Source organism: Leptidea sinapis, chromosome 8, assembly GCF_905404315.1.
Source record: "Leptidea sinapis chromosome 8, ilLepSina1.1, whole genome shotgun sequence".
Classification (NCBI taxonomy): domain Eukaryota; kingdom Metazoa; phylum Arthropoda; class Insecta; order Lepidoptera; family Pieridae; genus Leptidea; species Leptidea sinapis.
Window position 1 is genome coordinate 9408888 of NC_066272.1, and position 24758 is coordinate 9433645.

General features: G+C 34.8%; 1 protein-coding gene across 2 annotated transcripts in view; it reads right to left on the bottom strand.

Annotated features, from left to right (window-relative positions):
• The window catches only part of LOC126965607 (peroxidase-like), a 42607-nt gene extending 17954 nt beyond the window's left edge, over positions 1-24653 (bottom strand). The window contains exons 1-8 of one of the 2 annotated variants that reach the window (XM_050809263.1): positions 24330-24653; positions 17889-18001; positions 17504-17804; positions 16507-16744; positions 15284-15446; positions 12268-12464; positions 2990-3179; positions 949-1146 (exon numbers count right to left, since the gene is read on the bottom strand). In XM_050809263.1, coding sequence (XP_050665220.1) covers positions 949-1146; positions 2990-3179; positions 12268-12464; positions 15284-15446; positions 16507-16744; positions 17504-17804; positions 17889-18001; positions 24330-24451 — 1522 coding nt within the window. In that variant the 5' untranslated portion in view covers positions 24452-24653. Of the gene's footprint in view, positions 1-948; positions 1147-2989; positions 3180-12267; positions 12465-15283; positions 15447-16506; positions 16745-17503; positions 17805-17888; positions 18002-18308; positions 18328-24329 lie in introns of those variants that run through there. The other variant, XM_050809265.1, reaches the window with a different exon arrangement.
• Between the last annotated feature and the right edge of the window lie 105 nt (positions 24654-24758).

Consider the following 24758-nt stretch of genomic DNA (forward strand, 5'->3'; position numbering starts at 1 on the left):
AAATGTTATACGTCCGAACAAACCATTCGTAAGCAAAATGTCTATTTGTAAACATTTTACATATTCTTTGTTTATGTTTAGTTATAACTTTATGCCAATTTTATTTGTAAGGCCGTTAGTCTTTAAGATATAATTTACTATCCATAGTGTATTTCGGCAAGGTCCTCTAGAAATCTATAATATTATGAAATACGATCTACATAAAATATATATTTAGGGTTCAACATTATTTTGTTGTTCATGTTACAAACAATACCGTCTCCTGCCTGGAAAATACTCTCAGTAATAAGTCCGTGACAGTACAAACAGCAAATAATGAATATTAAGCCGTCAATTGGTTTATTTGCGCCGTCTTTCAACGAACGAGGTCGGAATGCGATCACGGACCCAGAACGTGAATGCTTTGTTTATTCGTATATTTGTACCTAAAGATTAGCGATTACAATATCTGTAGATATAAAATAAATATAAAAAAAATAATCCGTACCATACTATCGTACAAGATGTAACAAGCTGTGCTATTTTAATTCCTTTGTAAACCATTTTGTCTTAATTTGCATGGCGGACATTTTGTAACATCTAAATTCAAATTCAAAATTCAAATATTTTTATTCAAAGTAGGATGTGATATCACTTAAAGTAAAAACAACCAACAGTCCAAAAAGTACGCCTCAGACCTGAGAAGACCGGGCGCAACAAACTCAGCGGACTTCTTTTTTTTTATAAAAGATATGGTTACAAAGTAAAGCAAAAATCTTGGTTTCTATTAGTTGTCATGGGCCCGATATTAAAATATACTGTCAAAATTTCAGTTCTCTAACTATTGCAGTTTATAATAACATATAACTCGCTGACAGACAGGCGGACAGATGGGCAGTTAAGGGTTCCCATTGGTTACATTTTGGGCACAAAACTCGGTACATACAATAATGTACAAATTGTATTTACCAGTAAGCGCGGGCAGCCACTGCTTGAACGTAATATGCTGTAACTCGGCTATCACGACTCTCCTGGCCTCGTGGTACAGCTTGTCAGAGTTCCAGCCCGGGTTGATGGCAGCTAAGGCTCGCGCCACACGGTTGTGTTCCCGGACGAACAATGCATGTATCCCAGTCAACCATGGGTGCATGTTTGATCTTACATCCCCTGAAATTAAAACCTTTGTTGCAAATAGTGTAACTGAATTAATCATTCCGATCAGTTCAATAGTTTTCACAGTATAACCGAATGAAAAAACCAGTACTTACTCCATTTATTAGTATAGCTAACTAAACGAAACTATAAAACGAATATGTATATACGTTTTATAGTTTCTACTAGTTCAATCTGTGATTTTTTTTTAAATTATATATAAAGGCCAGGTCAAGAGTACCCTAAACCGCAGGAGCATGTATGAAAGGAATAATGAAAGTGGACGAAGCGAAACAAGTATGTAAGGATCGTATATGGTGGAAAGAAGTGGTCTCTGCCTACCCCTACGGGAAAGAAGCGTGATAGTCTGTATGTATGTATGTAATCTGTGAAATCTTCCTATGAAATTATCACGGTCTTCAAGACGTCGAATTAACCTGAAATTTTCCAAACCAAACCAAATTACCAGGATTTTTATTAATATCGACACATCTAAGAAATAAGATGTAAGAATTCTTGTATATTAATATTAAATACATACTTTTGATTCTGTTATATAACAATATACAAGTGGCTTACAATCATTGCCCAAGGCGCCATAAATCATTGGCGCGCTAGGAACAGACGCGTGTAATTCGTGATTCGTATATAAGAGAACTTTTCAGTGTTCTATAAATCTGTTAAGATTAGAAATAAGACACATATGGCAGTCCAGACATATTATAGTATTTTATGCAACAGTTGCATAACAAGGGTCAAAAAACGTGAGTGTTGGTGAAAGGCGAGATGCTATATACGGTAAACAATGTTTGATAGGGCATACGGTATAGACTATTTCAAGACTCAATAAAGTATGTACTTATATAATAGTGATCGTGGTTGTATTAATGACAGATAAAAGTAGAGGAGTTGAAGAAATTAATTATTATAGTCTTCTGAACGGGTGTTGAGCAGTTTTATCTAATGTCAAAATTCTTACTGGCAAGCAACGAAGGAAGCATTAGTTTCGCTGTCTGCTCATTAGCGCAACACACAATGGTGTGGGACCATAAATATGAAATAGTATCTGATCCGACAGACGTAATAAATGAAACACTGTTTTTTTATGAATTTGTCAATAATATTTCATAGAATCAAGAATTATTACGTAAAATATGCTCCCTGTTGTTATATTGAAATTGTTTCACAGTAGAACTGACAAACAACAACAAACAAGACAAGAGCGTCAATAAATTCTCTCAAAGAAAATATGTCAATAAAAAACAAATATTGGATATAAAAATGAGTTTTTCGCGATTTTCAGCAAAACGGTAAGTTTTATCATAAAAGTACCTCAGACAAAAATTGTAGATCATTAAATTATCTATAAAAATGTATCAATACTTTTTTTCTTACGAGCCACTGTTTCTGAGATATAACGATTCAAAAAGTTATAAAAATTGTTATCGTAGTTGTATCATAGGTGGCGTGGATACGTGTGCATATTATGAGTAAGCTCGTAAGAAAAAAAGTATTGATACATTTTTATAGATAATTTTATGATCTACAATTTTTGTCTGAGGTACTTTTATGATAAAACTTACCGTTTTGCTGAAAATCGCGAATAATTAATTTTTTTGACCTTGAATAAAAAAAATCCATACACGGGAATCATGGGGAACTTTTAAACATTGTTTATAATTATGTTTTGAACAATTTCACTGATTTTCAGCTTGTTGGGACTTTATGTAACTTCACTCTCATTTTTAGGTCTAAATTGACCGGAGTATTAGGAGTTCACTGGAAACAAACATTGGATTTATATATATTAAGATACAATAAATGGAAGTACTTATACAAAACTAGTCCATTTACTAACCAGTATTAAAACACGCCGTATTCCCGTCCAGGCATTTTTCAGATGGATTGGAAGCCAAAGGCAACAGTTCTTCATCATCAATACTCGAGGTCTTCAGTAGCCCTCCAGTCTTCTCCCTCAGGGCGGCAGCATCACGGCTGTTCGAGCCGTAAATGTGAGAGCCATCGAGGAAGTGAGTAGCTTGATTCATCTACAAGAAAGACCATTCATTTTTTATATAAGCCGTCTATTGTATACAGATTTAATCGTTCAAATTCAAATATCATTATTCAAAAAAGGATATAAAATCACTTATTGAAAGTCAAAAACGACCACCCATTACAAAAGGTATGCCTCAGACCTGAGAAGAACGGGCGCAACAAACTCGGCAGGCTTCTTTTTTTATATATAAAATCGAATCGAACCGACTTAAATGTAAAAAAAACACCCCTACTCTTATGATGCCAATCGAAAGAATGGCCAAAAACTAATAACTCTACTTAAGTAAAATAGTATTTTAAAAGAAAGTAGTCAATTAATTGGGTATTTTTTTGTAAATTAATTAATTAAATGTGATCCCTCTTGTCTTGCGCAAATTGCCAATCTTTTAATGAGTTGATTTGGTTATCATTTTATGGTGAATACTCGATATGATATGGCACAATTCTGTTTGTAGCTCTCCCACGTTCTCGTATCGTTTTTTGTATAGCATATCTTTCACGTATCCCCAAAAGAACAAAGTTAATGGTGTAAGGTCCGGGGATCTGGCCGGCCATCTAATCGGTCCATTTGTACCAATCCAAGTAGGAAAACATTCATTTTATGTTGTTCATTTCTTTTAAAATACTATGTTACTTAAGAAGAGTTATTAGTTTTTGGTCATTCTTTCGATTGGCATTATAAAAGTAGGGGTGTTTTTTTTTTACATTTCAGTCGGTTCGATTCCCAGACGAGGGAAAAATTACTTATTTTTAGAAATCTTTGAATGCAGAAGTACTAACTTTTAAAAATAACATAAAGTCTTCTTTCAGTAAAATAGCCTATATTCGATATTTAAGGTACTTTCCCTTCATGTCCCATAACTTTGGGACACCCTGTATAGTAATTGCCTGTGGGCGGTCGCTCAATTCCCAATCAGTGGTATCATTAAGAAAGTCATTTATGTTATAGTAACCTTTACCACACAAACGTTTTTTAACAATTCTTTTCAATTTCGTAGTACATTCGTACTAACTCGACTTAGCCGAGTTGTATGTATTATAAGTTTATGTTTGTTCCTGGTGTTAACAGTTAGGTTATAATTTTCTAGTAACTTAACAAATAAATCTAAACTCTCGAAAAATATAGAGATGCAACTGTTAAAATATTTATTTCTTTGATTTTATCTCTTAGTCAGTCATAGTCATAAACATAATGTTAACACCAGGAACAGACATAAGCTTATAATGCCTACTACTCGGCTAAGTCGAGTTAGCAAGTCTTTTATGGGGCGATGTATATGCTTTTACAACAGGATCCCAGCAAATTTCAAAACAAAAGTATCACATTATTCAAAAGAATTGTTAAAAAAACTAAAGGTTACTATATTCTTAATGATACCACAAATTGGGAATGGAGCGACCTCCCTCAGGCTTTTAAATAGTAAGTTTAATTGTACAATGTTACTCTATAAACATATTTTTTGATGAAAAAAAAGCCCGCTGAGTTTGTTGCGCCCGTTCTTCTCAGGTCTGAGGCATTCATTTTGGAATGAGTGGTAGTTTTTTTGGCTTTCAATAAGTGATGTCACATCCTATTTTGAATTAAAATATTTGAATTTGAGTGGTGATAATTAGGATATGGAAGTATTGGAAAAGGTCGACATAAGAGAAGTACTAGCGGACTATGTCAAGACCAGCTGTTATTTACGCCACCCACAGAGAGACAAGCGTGATTGTATGTATGTATGTCAGAGCGATGAGCAGTATAAAAACTCGTTCATATCACGGAATAGGATTACCTTATCATAAAAACTTCCCATTTAAATTAATATTTGTCACGGCTCTACGACAATAGTGGAAATGTAATACACGTTAATTAAAGTTTCCATTAATGACTGAATATAATCACAGTATTCAGATGACAATGTGTTTCTCGGAAATTCAATTTTCCTTAAGTCAGTTCGTCACTTATTACCCAAGTACTTACTCAAAAGATCTTATGACAAAACTAAACATTAGTCTCAAGTGATTGTAAAATAGTTATTTGTTCAACAAGTGAGCAAAGTGATTTTTTGCTGCGAGTGCTGACTTTAAATCACGCGTTCGCTCGTGATTCTAATGTAGACTACTGAGGTAGTGAGTGATTTAAAGGAACTAGACGAAAAAAAAATTTGCTCTCGTGTGAAACATACAACTTTTCACCTCGACTAGCGAGAAAAGTGTTATAGGTTATAGTAAAAGAAACAATTAAGATAACAAATTAGTGACAATGAGATAATACGCTAGGCGATAACGTGTTTCGGAACGCACCGGATCGCATTGTTTATTTTTTTTAACGCGGAGTAATTCCAGGATGTACGGTCACGTGGGGTTCGAAATTTAAATCACTTTACCTGGCAGCAGAAAGCGTTTTTGCTGTGAGTTTTCACGAAGCAATAGCGCCCTTTTCGTGATGGAAAGAAAATAATTGTTTATAGTACAGGTGACTCAATTCTGTTTGAACTAGTTATAAAAATATATAATAACAATGAAAAAATATAAACTAAAGGGTTAATCTAGCACTTAAACAATGTGTAATCTAATATTATTACTTATATCAGTACGTTTTTTTATGAAAATAAGGGACGAGACGAGCAGGACTTTCGGTTGATGGTAATTGATACGCCCTGCCCATTTCAATGCAGTGCCGCTCAAGATAATTGAAAAACTCAAAAATTCTGATCGGCACTACAACTGCGCTCGTCACCTTGAGACATAAGATGTCAAGTCTCATTTGCCCAGTAATTTCACTAGCTACGGCGCCCTTCAGAAAGCAGACTTAGTCGCCGTTGTGGTACCCATAATCAAACCGGCATCCGGTGCAAAAGAGCCTCCCACTGGTAAATTTACTTGCGGTATGTAATTTTATGATGTGTACAAAACCAAAGATGGATGTACAGACTTTTTGATATTAAGGTGAGCTTTAGCATTCAGCTTAAAAGCAAGGGGATTTACTAGAATTTTTTTATAGTTAAATTTTCCGTAGGTACCTATCGTAGTTTACAATGTTCAATAAATGTTATGAACTAGATACTTGATACTTGTTCACAATTGCGAAATAATAAATTGAGATTAATATTTATGCCAAGTATATTTCATGTTAGCAATATATTAAGCACACGTCGACAATACGTTTGTGAACTCAATACTTGTTGTTAACATGTTTAAAATGAGCGGGGCACGTGATTAGTTGATGATTACTACATGATCTAGTACACGTTGATTATTATATATATATATACTAGCTGACCCGATAGACGTTGTTCTGTACATTATAAATCAAATACTTTTTTTTTATCAATTTGTCGACAATATTTCATAACATCAAGTATTATTTCGTAAAACATGCTCCCAGTTGCTATAATGAAATTGTTTCACAGTAGAACTGTCAAACCGTGCGTCAATAAATTCTCTAATAGAAAATATGTCTATACATAACAAATATTGGAATTAAAAATAATTGTGGGTCCCAAATCGAAATAAAAACTATCCTATCTGTCAAGTTGGACCTAACTGCACTCCATGAAGTAATCCCCATTGAAATCCGTTCATTAGTTTAGGAGTCCATTGAGGACAAACATTGTGACACGATATTTATATATATTAAGACTAGCTGACCCGACAGACGTTGTTCTGTAGATAGTAAAAAAATAATTGTTTTATATTTCAAAACATCAAAAATTATTTCGTAAATATGCTCCCTGTTGTTATAATGCAATTGTTTCACAGCGGAACTGTCAAACCGTGCGTCACCAAATTCTCTCATAGGAAATATGTCCATACAAAACAAATATTTAAAATTAAAATAATTATGGGTCCCAAATCGAAATAAAAACTATCCTATCTCTCAAGTTGGACCTAACTGCACTCCATGAAGTAATCCCCATTTAAATCCGTTCATAAGTTTAGGAGACAAACAACGTGTCACGTAATTTATATATATTAAGATTATACGAGGTGTTCCAATATCCTTGCAGTCATATAAAGTATCAACTTTGACGTCACCATAATGCAATAAATCTATTATTATCTTCTATTATATTTTTATATCTATATTCTATATTTATGTAATGAAAGTGGTCTTTGTTTGAGGATTAATCACGCCTAAACCACTGATCGTATCGACATGAAACTACCACCATTCGATGCGAAATTTATCTTAGATGGTATATGGCTACTTATTTTTTTATTATTTAATTTATTTTCATTTAAAAATCGCCCAGCGAAGCGAGCCGGAACGGCTAGTATATATATAATGAAAATGGTCTTTGTTTGCGGCTCAATCACGCCTAAACCACTGATCGTATCGACATGAAACTACCACCATTCAATGCGAAATTTATCTTAGATGGTATATGGCTACTTATTTTTTTATTATTTAATTTATTTTCATTTAAAAATCGCCCAGCGAAGCGAGCCGGAACGGCTAGTATATATATAATGAAAATGGTCTTTGTTTGCGGCTCAATCACGCCTAAACCACTGATCGTATCGACATGAAACTACCACCATTCAATGCGAAATTTGTCCTAGATGGTTAATGGCTACTTATCTTTCGAATTCCAACGTTCCTTCATTTTTTTTACTTTTATGAACACTTTTCCCGCTAATAAGAGGTATGAGCGACTATTGCTCGTCGAATGTAACATGGAGACAGATTAACACCAATTTCTCCATGAATTGCACCGAAGTTTATCTTACCAATAATATTGTTTTCCCATTTATTCTTTATTTGGTTGCTTATCAACAGTTATTTTTATAATAATAATAATAATTTATATATACATTATATCAATAAATTTTCTTTTAAGTTAATTTGACTCTTCTTTCTACAGAAAAAGAATATAAAAAGAAAATAATAAAAATATCAAGATGATTTAAAAAAAAAGATGAGTAAAATTTAATTTATTTCCTTTTAAAATTAGCCCGGCGAAGCTAGTGTATAATATATAGAATGTCATTGCATTAATATATCATGGAGTACCCTGTTTCCTTGACATATATATATTTTTTAATTATATATGAAATAGCTGACCCGGCAAACGTTGTTTTGCCATATAAAGTATAATTCACGCGATAGTTTTATAAGTAATAAAATATTGCCTATATTATAGCCTGTACATCATTTTGTTCTATTGTCAATAGTTTTAGCAGCGCACGCAAAAATAGGTTTTCGATTTTACACCTTGTGTTACAAAATAGCATCTTTATTACGGATCCCTAATTTTGAAAAAAAAAAACATAGCCTATAGTCTTCCTCGATAAATGGACTACCCAACACTGAAAGAATCATTCAAATCGGACCAGTAGTACCAGAGATTAGCGCGTTCAAACAAACAAACAAACACTGCAGCTTTATATATTAGTATAGATACGATACGAATTCAAAAAAATACTTGAATTATAAAGATAATAACCAGTCTTTGAATAAATAAATGAAATAAATGAAAGTTAATAAAAAATGGTTGTGCGTGAACATTAGATAGTTCAATACAAAATTATCGTAAAAAAAATTAGTTTTTCGTTACATTTTATATTGAACTCTCTGAGTAAACTTATAACTTGTAAGGGATTTTGTGCAGCAAAGGTTTTATTATTTGTCATATAGAAGACCAGTATTCAACTGAATTACATTCTTGTTAGCAGCCCACAGGAGAGGGCTATTTATAGAAGGAACCGGTGCTAGAACTAGGAATGTCTATCGCTGGCAACTTGAATAGAGCTGAATAGGTCTTAGCTTATAAATACGCAATAAGTTTAACAAAACGTGACGCAACAGTTGTTGTTTGATAACGTACTTAAATATGTGTATTCCTCAAAGTTTATAATGCACTAGCTTTTACCCGCGACTTCGTGCGCGTGCAGGAGTTGCTTTGGGCAGCATTTATTTTTTATTTTTTAATATACTCACTTTGGAAATAATATAAACCACTGTGGTTAATACATTTTTATAAGCTACCAACTATAGAACTTTCATCCCCCTTTTTCATCCCACACAAGTCTAAATTTTAAAAACGCTAGAACAAATCGTTTAAGGTTTCATGGTGTGTTATCTTCGATAGTGACGAACTTTCATAGAAATTTCCACCCCCTATTTCAACCCTGCTAAGGTTTTTATTCGCGATTAAAGGTAGCGTATCTCTCTAAATTTCATCAAAAACGGCTCAGTGGCTTAGGCGTGAAAGCGTTAATTAGCGTTACAAACTTACATTATAATAGTAAAAAGGCTATTTGATGCGAATAATGTACATTATGTGTAACCTGTGTTTATGTTTTCCTTAATTTTTAGGGTTCCCTACCGGAAGAGAAACCAACGAGAACCCTATTATCAAGACTCGACTGTCCGTCTGTCAGCTAGCTGTATCTTAAAAATCACAATAGTTATACTCGGGCTCCACTAGCGGGCGATGTTTCGTGTCGCGCTCTTGCGCGAAAAAAAAATCGTCTACGAGTTAACGCGATCTTCTGGCAACGCAGTCAATTTGCAACGCAAATATAAATTATTATAATGAAGCAGCGAAGAACACTACGCCACGCAGGCGAATTTTGTCGACAAAACCCTTTGACGCGTGTCTCTCTACCGACACACACCGCGATGCGACAAATGGCGAATTTTCGCCGTAGCCCGATAGTGAAGCCCGAGCATTAAAAAGCTGAAGTTTGAAGAGTGTTACTATTGCCGCCATAACATAATGATAAAGCAAGTTTTTTACTTTCAATTATAACAGTACAGTTTGCAAAAAAAAAATAGTTGGTTTCGCCCACAATTCCGCTCTTTATACTTAGGTCATTCATGTCCTTAACCCTCCACTGAGCCGTAATATTGTACACTACATAAAATGCACTAGTACAATTTTCCGTTTGTATTCATCTATTTTCAATATAAACACATCAATTAACTTGTTTATTGAAAGCCTCGACCTATAATGAAACGTTCATTGATAATAATAAACGACATTGCGACCGTTATTAAATGAAAAGCGATAGATTATTAATATAACCTTCGATAAAGAATAGAAATATTGATGTTTTTCTAAGAAGAGAACTGACAATAATAAAAATTATTATTAAATTAGATTATAATAATATCATGTTTGTATAAATACTCTGAGTGCCATACGATCTATGGACAAACAATGTAATGTTTTATTATCAGGGCTGTATTACGCAATAATAAAATAATAATCTTGATTGAAATAAGAAAACAACCATTATACAGCTTCTTAATCTATACAATTAACTAAACACAATAGAAGTAGCAGTGGGAGGCTCCTTTGCACAGGATGCCGGCTAGATTATGGGTACCACAACGGCGCCTATTTCTGCCGTGCAGCAGTAATGTGTAAGCATTACTGTGTTTCGGTCTGAAGGGCGCCGTAGCTAGTGAAATTACTGGGAAAATGAGAATTAACATCTTATGTCTCAAGGTGACGAGCGCAGTTGTAGTGCTGCTCAGAATTTTTGGGTTATTCAAAAATCCTGAGCGGCACTGAAATGTAATGATCAGGGCGTATCAATTACCGTCAGCTGAACATCCTGCTCGTCTCGTCCCTTATTTACATAAAAAAAAACTAATTATTATATTATAACTATATTATTATCACGCAATGGAGAATACCACTAGTTATGTCTAAGAATGTCCGTCAGTTCACTTAAAACTTGTGCCTGTGTGAGATACACAAGTTTACTTTCAATATAATGGAGCGAGTAGTATTGATGTTACAATAATTTCATTTCTGCATTATTTCAATATTTCGCGGCGCGAAATGCCCCGCGTCTGAAGGAAAACGGTTAACGTGAAACAGTATATACAAAAATCGATCATATCTTATGCTGAATTAATTATATATTTATTTGGCGTCCCATAGACAACAAGGATGGGATTTTCCATCACCAAGCTTCTAGTTCGCTTCGACGGTACTGCGAATAAATGCGCAGTACAAAATAATAGTACCTCTTGGCTCTGAGGGATCAATGGTGACCGTGAAACTTCAGAGCGAACTAGGAGATTGGCGACTGGTTAACCTGAAAATAATAAAGTGTGGTGTTTTTTGGTAGTGGTAGTATTTGACTTTCAATAAGCGATTTTAAATCCTATTCTGAATAAATATAGTTTAATTTGAATTTGTTTACAGTCCACTTTGAAGGGTTACACGACAGTAGGGTATATATAATAATAATAATATGTGGAATATTATTTAGCGACAGACGTATACTAATATTACTGCGCTATTCAGTACAGGGGCGTGCATTCTATATGGGCATTTAGGCAATGCTTACCCTAATAAGTAAGTAAACTAATAAATATCACTGGTGTTAGGTAATTTAATTCCATTATTCTATACAAAATTTATATTGAACGTCCACCCACATTTTATTTTACTTACATTAAAAACCACAAAATTGACATGTCGAGAGTAAATCAAAACTTCAACCTCTTCGCGTTAAGTGTATTATATTATTAAGGCGACACTAAATGCCAGCGACCTTGAGCGATAGAATTCATGGCTACCGGCCCGCCATCTGTGTAACAAAGCCAATATTTTCAAAATTCTCGCGTGGAAAACAGTTTATATGCTTACAATCCTCGTTATTCACTTCTAATCTGAATAAATTAACCTACACAAAATAGTACAAGCTATAAGAATAACTTTTCTGAGAGAAGTACCAAAAAATGCGTCACGCTATGCCAAAAAACTTGTTTAACATATAAGAAATGTGATAGTAGTTCAAAAGGGCTCGGCAGTGTTAACTATGACCAACAGCAAGCATTAGCAACCTACAAATAAGACTTAAGGATATGTGTAACAGGATTAAGTAGTGTTCATAGCTCGAAATGCTATACTTTCACCACAAAACTTGTCTAAAACACTATGTTTGCGTGTTTTCTGCTTACTCTTCGCCTTAAGGTAGATTTTTGTATCTAGAGTGCCTATCTTGAGAGAAAAGCAATGCACGCCTCTGGTTCAGTAATAATTCAAGTCAAATATAAATCACTTTATTCACTGTCAAAAAAATCATTGATAACAAGTTGATAATTTTAGAAAGTATTTCACAAACCTGTTCAGAAGCACCAAATGTGCAGTCCCCTCTGAACGTAGTCACCGACCGAGTGTACTCCATGCAAGTGACGTACTTCTCGTTAAAGTAGGTGTCATCATCAGGCACTGAGATCGGCATACAACTTGGATGGATGTAACGTGGAGTCAGGTTCAAACCCGAGGTGTCGCAGCAACGAATCGCCTCATTGGTGTGAACTAAACAGTAACATGATTATTAAGTTTCATCAACTTTTTAACATTACACTTTATTGAGGTTTTTGATAAAATAATAGTACTTTACATATACGAGTATTTGGGCTTAAAGCAAATATTTAAACGAGTGTAATTTTAACTATATTATATTCTAACCCGAAGTTTCGTTAACTCTACAAAAACATAATATACGCGGTGCGCGTGACTCATCTATACATATAAATAAAATTGGAGTGTCTGTTTGTAATACTGAAATAACCGTCTGTTTGAAAGGCCGATGTCTGTCTGTCTGTCTGTTTGTTCTGGCTAATCTCTGAAATGGCTGGACCTATTTTGACGGGACTTCAATTGGCAGGTGGCTGATGTAAAAAGTAACTTAGGCTACGTTTATTTTAGAAAATAAAATAATGTTGCTATGTCCAAGAAACGGTTTAACTCTAAAAATAATTTATATGGTAAACGACGTATACCGGGTCAGCTAGTTGTATAATATAATATGAACAGTTTGGATCAATAAATTTAAAAAAAAAATGTTTAAAGATTTATAATAATCCCTGTGCACTTAGAATGGGATTGTATTGTCATCTGAGTGACGTCATAACGATGTCAGGTAGACGCTCTACAAATCATCCATCAAAAGGACGGTTTGAAACTGACGTCACGCATACCTGGTGACGTCACGCATCCCCTTATACGGCTAATAGAATTTCTGCAAATTGCAACAATGTAAAAATAATTGAGCTTCGTAGATAATGGCAGTTAGCAACACATTGCTGTTAAAAAAGATCAAGAAGTAAAACTATCACATTCAGCCTGAACGAAGTCGGGGTGAGCGACTAGTGTTAAATAATAATAAATGTTGATGTTTTAAAATTAATTACTATTTGGACAAAAATCTCCTCAAACTAATCATGAAAAAAATCATGGATCAAATTTATTGAGTAGAATCGCAGAAGTCTGATTAATTACTGGTCATTTGAGACTTAACATCATATGTCTCAAGGTGACGAGCGCAATTGTAGTGCCACTCAGAATTTTTGAGATTTTCAAGAATCCTGAGCGGCAATGTATTATAATGTGCAAGGGGTATCAATTACCACCAGCTCCCTTATTTTCACTAAAAAAAAAAGTCTATCGCCAACAGGTTATTGGCGCAATGTTACGAGCGTTTCAAGGTTCACACGTATGTATATGTATGTATATCTATGTAACAACTATTATTTTCGTAATTTTTACCGTTTAAGGCGCAGACTGACTAGGATTGTAAACGGAACAATAATTGTGTTGATCTCTATATAGGCTATGCTGCAAATGGGCAATAATTTTACTCGTTTTTTTTTTGTTTATTCAAAATTTACATATAAAATTGAATAATTGTTCGGTTTAAGTTTTAGACAAGTACTAATTCTATCATATTCTTTTAAAAAAAGAATGTTGTTATCGCTGAAAATTCAGAGATTTTTGACTCCAAAGTTTATTTTTGGGAAGCAACTTCCAAATTTTTTATTGGTTATTTCATATTATATATAAATATTCTATTCGGTTTAAATTTTTCTTACAGTCCTTCTTTGTGCACTGTATTTTTTGCGTTGGAATATTTTCATTGCGTTATGTTGTAATTTAATCTCTAAGAAACCAAGTTTTATGGATATTTAGGTATGACCGCGCCTTAACCCTAACCGTTTGAAATATATTTATTTATGCCCTATGTTAATAGTCACAGCATCAAAAACATGTCGCTATAGCGAGCAATGTAGGTTTATGCATACTACTAATTATACTAACTACCGCAAGTTTTCCCGCTTTAATCAAATTACGCAGTATCGTTGGTTTAAAATAGCTTCATTACTGCGTAGTATATTATAATATAAAACTCAATATCTCAATATCTCGACATTGTTAAATTTGAATTGTATCGAACTCTCGAATATTCTAGATCGTTCACGGACTGGTATCAAAATTGCCAGTACTAATAGAAGGACCGTACTTTATTACACAAACTTAGTTTATAAAAATATGAAGCGATTATTAAATTTGGGGTTAGCTAAATGGGATTTATTACACGCTTTTTATTAGCTTCATCTGTATGTATGTTTGTTTGTAACCGACTCATTTAGGCGCGATTTCGTAGATTAATCGAGATTAATGTATTGTCCTTATCAGTCCATTTTTCCAAGATTTTGTTAATATATATAATTTTTTATTAATTTATATTTATATATTCGACAAAATACGAAAACAGGTACTTTTATATAGTGTTTACAGAGAATTGCAAGCAAGGGTAAAAAAAGCGCATACACCTTCCTTAAAGGCCGGCAACGCTCCTGTGATTCCTCTGGTGTTGCAAGAGAATGTGGGCGGCGGTGATCACTTAACCACGGGTGACCCGTACGCTCGTTTGTAGTAAATAAAGAGTTTAGAGAAAGTTATGTACCTATGCAACTGTATATAATTAGACTAGCTAACCCGGCAAACGTTGTTTTGCCATATAAATTGTATTGATCTTGTGCTTGCTAGTTGATAAGAGATGGCGCTAGTTGTATTCATTAGTAACAATCACACTTCTTTTATATTTTGTATAATTCACACTATAGTTTTATAAATTATAGCCTATTTGTTATTCAGGTGTGTAAGCTATAATATTGTAAAGTTTAATCAAAATCTATTCAGTAGATTTTGCGTTAAAGAAGTTCAAACATACATCCAGACACAAACTTTCACATTTATAACATGAGTAGAATAGATGCTATTATGCTCATAGTCGGATGGTGTATACTCATTTGACTACCAATTGCATTGAGAAAATTAAAAGTACAACTTACTTGTTTTTCTAACAGGCGTATGAACCAAGTCGTGATACACAAACTGACTCCAAACAGCCAACACCATTGTTTTCTTGTTGCTAGGAACGTCCAAATTGTCTGTCACTCTCAGGCTCACCAATCTAGCTGACGGCAACTCAATATGATTCGTTCCTCGCCGTGGCTGAAGAACACTTATAATTAAAATACTTATTATATTTTGACTGTGACAGATCAATACCATACTGTCCCGTCAGGGGCGTGCATATTATATAAGCAATTAGGCAGTGCCTACCTCGTTATAAAACTAAATAAATATAAATTGTGAAGTTAATTTATTTTAATTTGGTTCCGTTATATAACCAAACTTCTATTGAACACCCACTAATAAAATTTTTCCTTACGCTAGATACTAGCCCACTTATTCATAATAGTCTGCTAACTTAGCATTGCTAATTCTCACTCTGTCTTCTTCTATTGACCTAAGTCAGAATGAGAAAAAACACTCCTTAGCGGCTGTTGAAAGTTAGCGGACCATTATGAATAAGGGGGTAAATACCTACCTTTTCATATTCCAAAGCTCAACTACGACTAGTTAGCACCATAGTGCCTACCTTGCGAGAAAACTAATGCACGCCCCTGTGTCTCGTTTACTTCTATTTCTGCCTATCGGATGAGGCTTAAATTTATTAATTAATAAATAAAATTATGAAAAGAAACATACCAGAATGACAAATATTTTTTTATTAGTTATGTCTACTAGTGCAAAATATTCAGTTAATAAAAAAACACTATTTTAGAAATAATCGTTACATCTTCGGCCTCAATAAAGTGGGAGGCTCCTTTGCACAGGAAGCCGGCTAGATTATGGGTACCACAACAGCGTTTATTTCGGCTAGTGATCAGCCTGTGAAATTACTGGGCAAATGAGACTTAACATCTTGTCTCAAGGTAACGAGCGAAATTAGTGCCGCTCAGAATTTTTGGGTTTTTCAAGAATCCTGAGCGGCACTGCATTGTAATGGGTAGGGCGTATCAATTACCATCAGCTGAACGACCTGCTTGTCTAAAAAAAGAAAAAGAAAGGGTAAATAATTTAATCAGATTACATTGAGATTGTCAATAATTACCAACTAAATATAATGTTTTATTTTAAGGTGATTTAAGTTTAAAATTTACACTTATGCTATCCTCACTGTCTGCGTGATTTTTGTAATCTAATCTTCTAAATAAACATAGCTTACCTCTTCGATGCCGTCAGCGTATCTTGGATGCAGAAGCCTTTTGTAACCAGTCAAAGCTTGTCCCCATGAAGACCGGACAGGGTTGTTGCACGAGCCATCGAAGGTACGATATTTGGACGACATTTTGTGGCTCCGGCACGTAAACCTCTCTAACTGCGCACATTCTCCTCCGAACTCACTCTCGCGCAAGTTCAGAGAACTGATGAAGCTCGCACACTCATCAATGGGCAAACCGTATCTACAAAGAAAAGGAAACTCAAGAAAATCGCTACAAAAGACGTGCCAACCGGCAAATGGGTCGTTGATGGAATTTACGAACCACCGTCCATTGAAATCTGCAACGGTGCTACAGAAGCGTACGTAAGCCGTATCGGTTAGGAAATACTGCAGCTCGGAGATGATTCCACAAAATATATGTAATAATATAAGGGATACATGTAGTATGACAAATTCTTCAAAATTCTTAAGAATTGTCAACGATTAACTGAGTTTTTTTCAAATGAAAATAAGGGACGAGACCGCTCGGAATTCTTGAAAAAACCCAAAAATTCTGAGCGGCACTACAGTTGCGCTCGTCACCTTGAAACATAAGATGTTAAGTCTCATTTGCTCAGTAATTTCACTAGCTACAGCGCCCTTCAGACCGAAACAGTAATGTTACACATGCTTCACGGCAGAAAAAGGCACCGTTGTGGTACCCATAATCCCACTAGTGGAAGGACATAAACGTGTTGAGGGTTAATCCCGCATTTAACGTGACGTCAGGTAGGGTCACTGCCAGTAGTTATAACCAAACTTGTTTGTCACCTTTCAAAAGTGCAAAATTCTAGTAATCTTAAAGGGTAGGTATAAAAAAAAACTAAAAGTACACAACGTAATACTATTCAGCTGGAATCAGTGACAATTTAAATAATCTTCTTGTTTAAGTGCCTGTTCAGTCATATAGGTTGGCCGTTAGCGTTTTGAATCCGTCCCTCTAAAGCAAAGACCCACTAACCTCATACATCGCGTCCAGACAAGATTAAGTGAAGCTTTCGATATCATCATTGAAGACTTTTCATATTTCATTGCGTCGTTAGACGGAAGACCAGCTATTGCCAACGCCTGAGCAGGAGATCCCGACTTTGGTTTCACTCCTGCAAGGTTCAGATTCTCTTCCAGTCGTTGAAGCATTGCTACTGTCATTTTGCTGATATCAATAGACTTATTAGTCTGAGCAACTGTTACTGGTGGTATCTTCTTCAACATTGTTGCGCTCGGAAATGGGAAGTCATACATCGGAGGGGGATGGTATATATCTATATAAAGAAAAAACCGAATATCAATAAAATATACTATTAACTAATAAGTATGATTCTAAAATGACTAAACTAAGTAAATACCTGTTGTGAGAGTGATGAGATTCAAGGGGTAAGGTGCGACGTGGCTTCCAAAGGTCACGCCTGCCCATAATACCACGCCAAGAATAACCATTTTCATCATTTCCTCCAGAATACTGCAAACCAACGCTCTTGTCAGCAAGTGTTGAAAGCGGTTTCACAAAACAATTATTATAGGTTAAAATCTTTTGTGGTGCGGTTTTGAGGGATGAGGGGCCATGCTAATACCGCATCTTTCAAATGACGGTTGCTTAGAAAACCGTTCTAAGCTGATTTTCTCAATAAATAACTTAATAACTCTTTATAATGAACATAAATAACCAAAAACTGTAAAACTGCGGTTGAAGGAGAAACGGAAGCGAATAAAAAGCTCTTTATGTACTTAAACGATAGCCGTTTAAAATGTTTTTTTGGTTTCCAAACCTTGCTTGTCAATATTATTCATTTAATATTACACGGATGATTCACTAACACTTGATAAACATGGGCAAATACAGCACTGTTCGATTATTTGTGTGAAACTGAGCAGTTTTAATGTCATATTATGATCAGTTCGACAAAGGGTATCTACTGAGACCTCTGCTGCTTTGACCTTAAGGCGTTGGCCGTTATCGTTAAAGTCTCGGTTGAGCCCCCGGGTATTTCTTTAGATAACACTAGCTGCTTCCCGCGACTTCGACCTCGTATAAGCAGGAAAAATACGATGTCTGCATCTAGTGATAATATTATGTTAATATTCCTCATGTTTTCTTTATTCATCATTCATGCAAAACGTGAATTCATATATGCATTTGATCACAAAAACACACTGACTCACACACACTTCATTATACTTCTCACACCTTACTTTTCACTCACAACACACCCAACACATATATACATCTTATTACTTAGTATATATACTACTTAGATATATATCTTAGTAATAACAATATGTTTGATTGTCTGTAAATAATGTAATAAGTTATGGAAGAGCGGAGTAAAGGAATATTGATTTATGTACATACTTGATAAATAAAATAATCATTTTGTATTTTATTTTTTTGTATATGCATACATGCAGGAAGATCACCTCTGCATCAATTAGTTGACAATTACAACAAGGAATTCGTAGTGTTGATATTTTCCATTTATCCGAGAGCCAGTTCAAGTGCCAAATTAAAAAAATACTAGATAATATTTAATTTATTTACATACATTCTTTTAAATAAATACCTACTGAACATCATAAGTACTTTAGGTTAATATCATTGTAAATACAGTCATAATTTAGTGTGTTTATTAATTGTTTGATTTTTATAAATTTAATTTACTCCAACTAGCCATAATATTAAGAACATTGTTTATTTCTCTTTAGTTTCAATTTGTATTGCATAAACATTTCTTTTTGTACCTAACATTGAATACAAAGTTTTTCATAGTAAGATGTGGATAGCGTATCTGACTACAATTTTATTAGACTTATATTATGTTATTTCTTTATGTATCTACTTTGTAAGTTGTAGTTGTTTGCTTTTCCTAATAAATAAAATAAATAAAAAAAATGTACAGAGACAGACAAACAACAACATAATATATAATATAGATAAATAAGGCACAGATAATATACGTCAGTCAGATGCGGCGTAAGCTGACTTTCCGTTTCGCAACAAAATCTGCATACGAAAGTGCCGAAAGGTCATTAACCGATATTTAAACACGCATGTACAATGTTTTATTGTTTCTTTATAAATAATTATTAGATTGAAATAAAAATAATTAATATCGTAAGAGTATTACGTATGCATATCATCAGTCTTTGTTTTTCTTTGAGCTCAACCAATAGAGAACTTTTGGGCTATGTGTGTGTGTTTTTGCCTTATCTGTACACTCTCTCTACTCTTTGGTTATGAAGTGATATGAACGTTACGACTGATAATACACACTTGCCCCCTTATTCATAATAGTCTGCTAACTTAAAGCATTGCTAATTCTCACTCTGTCTTCTTCTATTGACCTAAGTCAGAATGAGAAAAAACACTCCTTAGCGGCTGTTTAAAGTTAGCGGACCATTAGGAATAAGGGGGTTGGTATTATTGTCTCCCTTTTACACGGCACTTGATTATGGATTTAAAACATAAATTTCATCACATGGTTTCTCTCGTTCATTACTGGGAACTACTATTAGACAATCGATACTGCTACACATAAACATTCTTAGAAGTGAAGTGAACACAGTAGCAATATTCATTAATTTTTAAATCCATTAATTGCACGGTTAGTTTTGCGGGACATAGTCAAAGAAAAAAAATCTGTCTCTGTAATGAATCTTATATATAAATATCTATTATTCATATGCGCTTACGAAAAACACATTGTTTTTTATTTATGTTACGTAGGCATAAAGTCTTTTTATTTTATTCTATTGTATATAACTAAAAAATACTACTTCTTAAGATTAAAATATGCTCTTCATTGGACTACTTAAAACAGTATCTTAAGCATTGAGGCCAGTTATTAATTGAAGCACGCACTTTCTCCACATGAAAATTAGTCACTGCCAATATTATGGATTGTTTTACGGACTCCAATTTATCATGTTCTGAAGCCTGCAATACTCTCTTAAACTGTCCCAAAATCTTGAAAATTGAAAACGGGAGTGGGAATCAAGGCCCGGTATCCACCAAAGTGGAGAGGAGAGAAGACGAGAGGAGATAAGCTGCGAAGCTGTCATGTTATTTCCACCAAAGCGGAGAGATGTGAGCTGTGCTTCTAACAACGCGTTCGGTTTAACAACGGGTATGGCCGCCTGCCTGGTGCCACGCCGCTTGATCGCTCAACGCGGCACAAAATTCTATAGAATATGAAACATCTCCTCCGCTTGATCCATCCCCACCGAAGCTAAGCGGAGGGGATGTGGAAATAACTAAATCTGATTTTTTTATAAAAATACATCTCCTCTCTCTACCAGACCCGGTATCCACCAAAGCGGAGAGGAGAGGAGACGAGAGGAGATAAGCTGCGAAGCTGTTATCTTATTTCCACCAAAGCGACCGCCTGGCGCCGCGCCGCCTGATCGCTCAACGCGGCACAAAATTCTATAGAAAATGAAACATCTCCTCTCCTCTCCGCTTTGGTGGATACCGAGCCTAAATGACGGTCGAGTCGATCATCGGTTGAGTCTTGCGGAAAGGACCATTCTTAGTAATGGAACATTGTGATGGTGAGAGGCTCAACCACTTTCACAAGATTCGTATCCTGGTATTCCTGTGCCGATATTTTTGTACGCACTAATTAAGAAAGTTTGAACATAAACTCGGTAATTCTGCTTTCTACAATGTTGTTCTATAGTAAACAAAATTCTTGAAAGAATTGTCCCTTTACTACATATGAAGTTGTTTTAACTCCCTTTTCCTGTTTAAATTACCGCTTAAAACCAGTGTGTCTCTTATTACGTCCAAGTCATTGTAAATCCTTTAAAATATGCATGGTCCGAGGTGTTGTATCTAGACTTTTTGCTATAATCGTATTTTTAGTAGTTTATCTGTCACAAACAGGTTAGGTTTCATTATACCATTGTATTCGGCTAATACCAAGACGTAGATACCTATAAATTGTATGTCGCTACATCCTACCTTTTGTGATGCTGTAAGCAATTCTGTTCTCTGTACGCGACTGCATTTTATAATTATCATAATAATATTTAATTAATAACAGATTGAAAATGAAAAAACAGAAATTTAAGAATGACAGGTATCAAATTCAGTATTTTAGTTGTATTTAAAAATAGGTTAGTATTCAAAACGATAGGCAAGACAAAAGAAGAAAGGGTCTGCCCTGTCTGCAGCGTCTACATCTACGAAGATGGGAAGGCGACAGTAAAAAGGAGCAGGTCCAGCAAAATTAGAGATATTGTAGATTTATTTAAAGTATAAATTAAAGATAAATTAGATATAAGTTATCATGTAACATGAACGATCATTATCATCAAGTTAATCGTTAATAATTTATTTTATTTAGAATTTTATGTAGAAGTATGTCCCGAGCGACGAATACCAGTTGTATTGAACTCAGTTCAATATAACCCAACATAGACGTAAAGGGCTTTTAGATCGTAAAGATAAAAATATACACAGGCTCAGCTTATAAAAGAATTCTAGGAAAATAACTTTTTCATTTCTCATACTCGGAAAGTAATATTGTCTTGATCTGATTATTGGTTGGAAAATGCTGCTTCCCTCCATAGAGAGGGAAAAACTCATACAAATTACTTCCCACCTAAGGGCCGGAATGAACTTTAAAAATAGAACTGCTGTGAATAATGCTGCGGCCATGTGACTTTCTAAACAGCCAGTGTGAACTTAGCGCAAACTTCTTTGAGCGGAATAAGCCGCAACATTTATGCGGTAAGTTCCATATTTGAAATTTAAAAAGTCGACATAAATTGGCGGGATACTAATCTGTGCTTAGATAAACAACTAGTTTTATTTTCCTGATATTCGAAATGAAAAGTATAGTGTTTAACTCGGGTAAAAGTATCGATTCGTACTCGGACTATAGCCGTCGGAAATACCCCGGGAATTGATTATTTCGACCCTCGGTTAACAATCTACTATTACAGCGATCACGACAATCGGCAAAAGTCAAAACAATAGCCATTCATCTTCACTCCTAAATAAAAAAAAAAGGACAGTAACATATTTTCCTTAACAAGTAGTGGCAAAACTCCTATAAGCATAATATAAAGAATGTTTGTACTTGGTGCTCGGACCCTTCGCTATTTCTGAGCGTGTGTACGTGTGTATTTTTACATAATACGAGTCGCAGGACCTGTTTTACTGGATGACCTGGGACTCAATACTATCATCATTTAATTATTGTTGTTTAATTGTCATAATATCATCTTATTGATGATTTTATTTCTTAATTATATTTATATGATATTGTTAAAAATAATATAAACAATAATTTATTTTGAGTTATTTGCTTTAGCCTTCTGCACTTGTTCTCTATTTAAACTTTCATTACCGCATCAGAAAAGAATAAAAAGAGCGCAAAAGAGAATGCTATGAGTTTCTTGAGCCATTTTTTTCTCTTTCGGAGCGCCATTTATTTCCGAAGCGGTGGTAGTATTTGAACTGACATCAATAAGAATTCTAAAGGAATCAATTTTGAGAAAATAATTGTCTTTTATACCTTTTTTATCTTAACAGACCTGCGTGCGCGCAATATTCTTTTAAAGGGATTCAGAGTATTCACGTCAAGTAGACTAAGATTTTCTGGAAGTTCCGTAAAATCTTTTCGTCCCAAATACCACAGTGTCTGAAGACGAAGTTTTTTAACGATTGCGTGGTGCCAGTGATGAAATACGGAAGGCAGACGTGGTCGCTAGCTATGGCCTTATGAGGAAGGTTATTGTCGCTCAGAGAGCAATGGAGAGGGCTATGCTCGGAGTTTCCCTGTGAGATTAAATCGGAAATGATGAGATCCGTTTGAGAACCAAAGTCACTGACATAGCCCAACTGATCGCGAAACTGAAGTGGCAGTGGACAGGGCACATAGCTCGAAGGACAGATGGCCGTTGGGGCGGTAAGACCTCGAATGGCGACCACGTACCGGAAAACGCAGTATTCGTAGGCCGGACAAGATGGACTGATGATCTATGCCGACTTGACTGGTTCACGAATATGAATGAAAATTATTATACGAATTAATTAAAAGCAACAAAAAACGGTAAGCCCGCGCCATACACTTCGGCGTCATTCAAATTTAATATACAATCACACAAACTACCTGTGAGTATAAAAAAAGACCTGATGAGATTTTTTTTAAGAATTACTACCTTAGTAACTAATGTTTTGAAAACCGTACCTACAAAACCCGTTCTAGTAGTGATGTATTAATTACGCTAGGTGTACACTGCACAGTGCAACTCTGCTGTGAGGGTTGCGCGAATAGGTACCTATTTCTGAATCAACAGCGCATTATAATTAAAGCTCGAGTTAAATTCGTCGTAGGTTCACTTAAAAACATTAACAGTCATTACTACGATACTATTACAATGCAAAAAGGTTTAAATTTGATTATTAATTCTTAGTCGTCCTTGTTGAATCGATCGCCGTAAGATCGTTTTAGGTACATTTAAATCAAATCTAATAATCACAAATCGATGCTTAAACGTTATCTAAGATAAGCAGGTATGTATACCTGTATACATAACATTGTTTAGACTTAGGTAAGACTTTTTAGAGAACTTGATAGCCGGCTCATATTCGTATATTAAAACACAATAGAAGAAAATATTATCATACCTAATTGTTAGTTTGTTCGCTGTGCGAAAAGTTTTTAAATAACGATAGCGAAAATATGTTGTTGTTGATAAGTTAGTAGCAATCATTTAGTATTTTCATTTTAGTGCATTACAATATTTTATCATAATTCGTAATTATGTATAACAACACTTACGTAGAATGTTGCCCACAACCGTCGCATTCCGAATTTCTTCTAGAACATTTCTCTGGAGATTTGTCCTTCCCGACATCTGCATTCAACATCGACTTTCCTTCGATGATTCGTTTAAGCAGCATAATAACAGCAACAGGATTTGCTGTTTACGACAATTGTCGCGCTTGTGGCTAATCTTTGACTTTAACAGAGACACTCCGAAGGAACTATGTTCCATTAGATAGTTAGAGGAACAATAATATCACCTCTACTGCCAAACAGACACTGAATTCAGACTTGAAGTTAGAACGCCTCGTCGTGACACGGACGATCGAATGTTCGAAACTGGCTCTTGTTTCCCCCTCAAACCCTGCCCCTCGCAATAACTGTGCCACAGACTACGCATAGCAATGCAACGAACACAAAAAGTTTTATCATTCAGAAGCTATT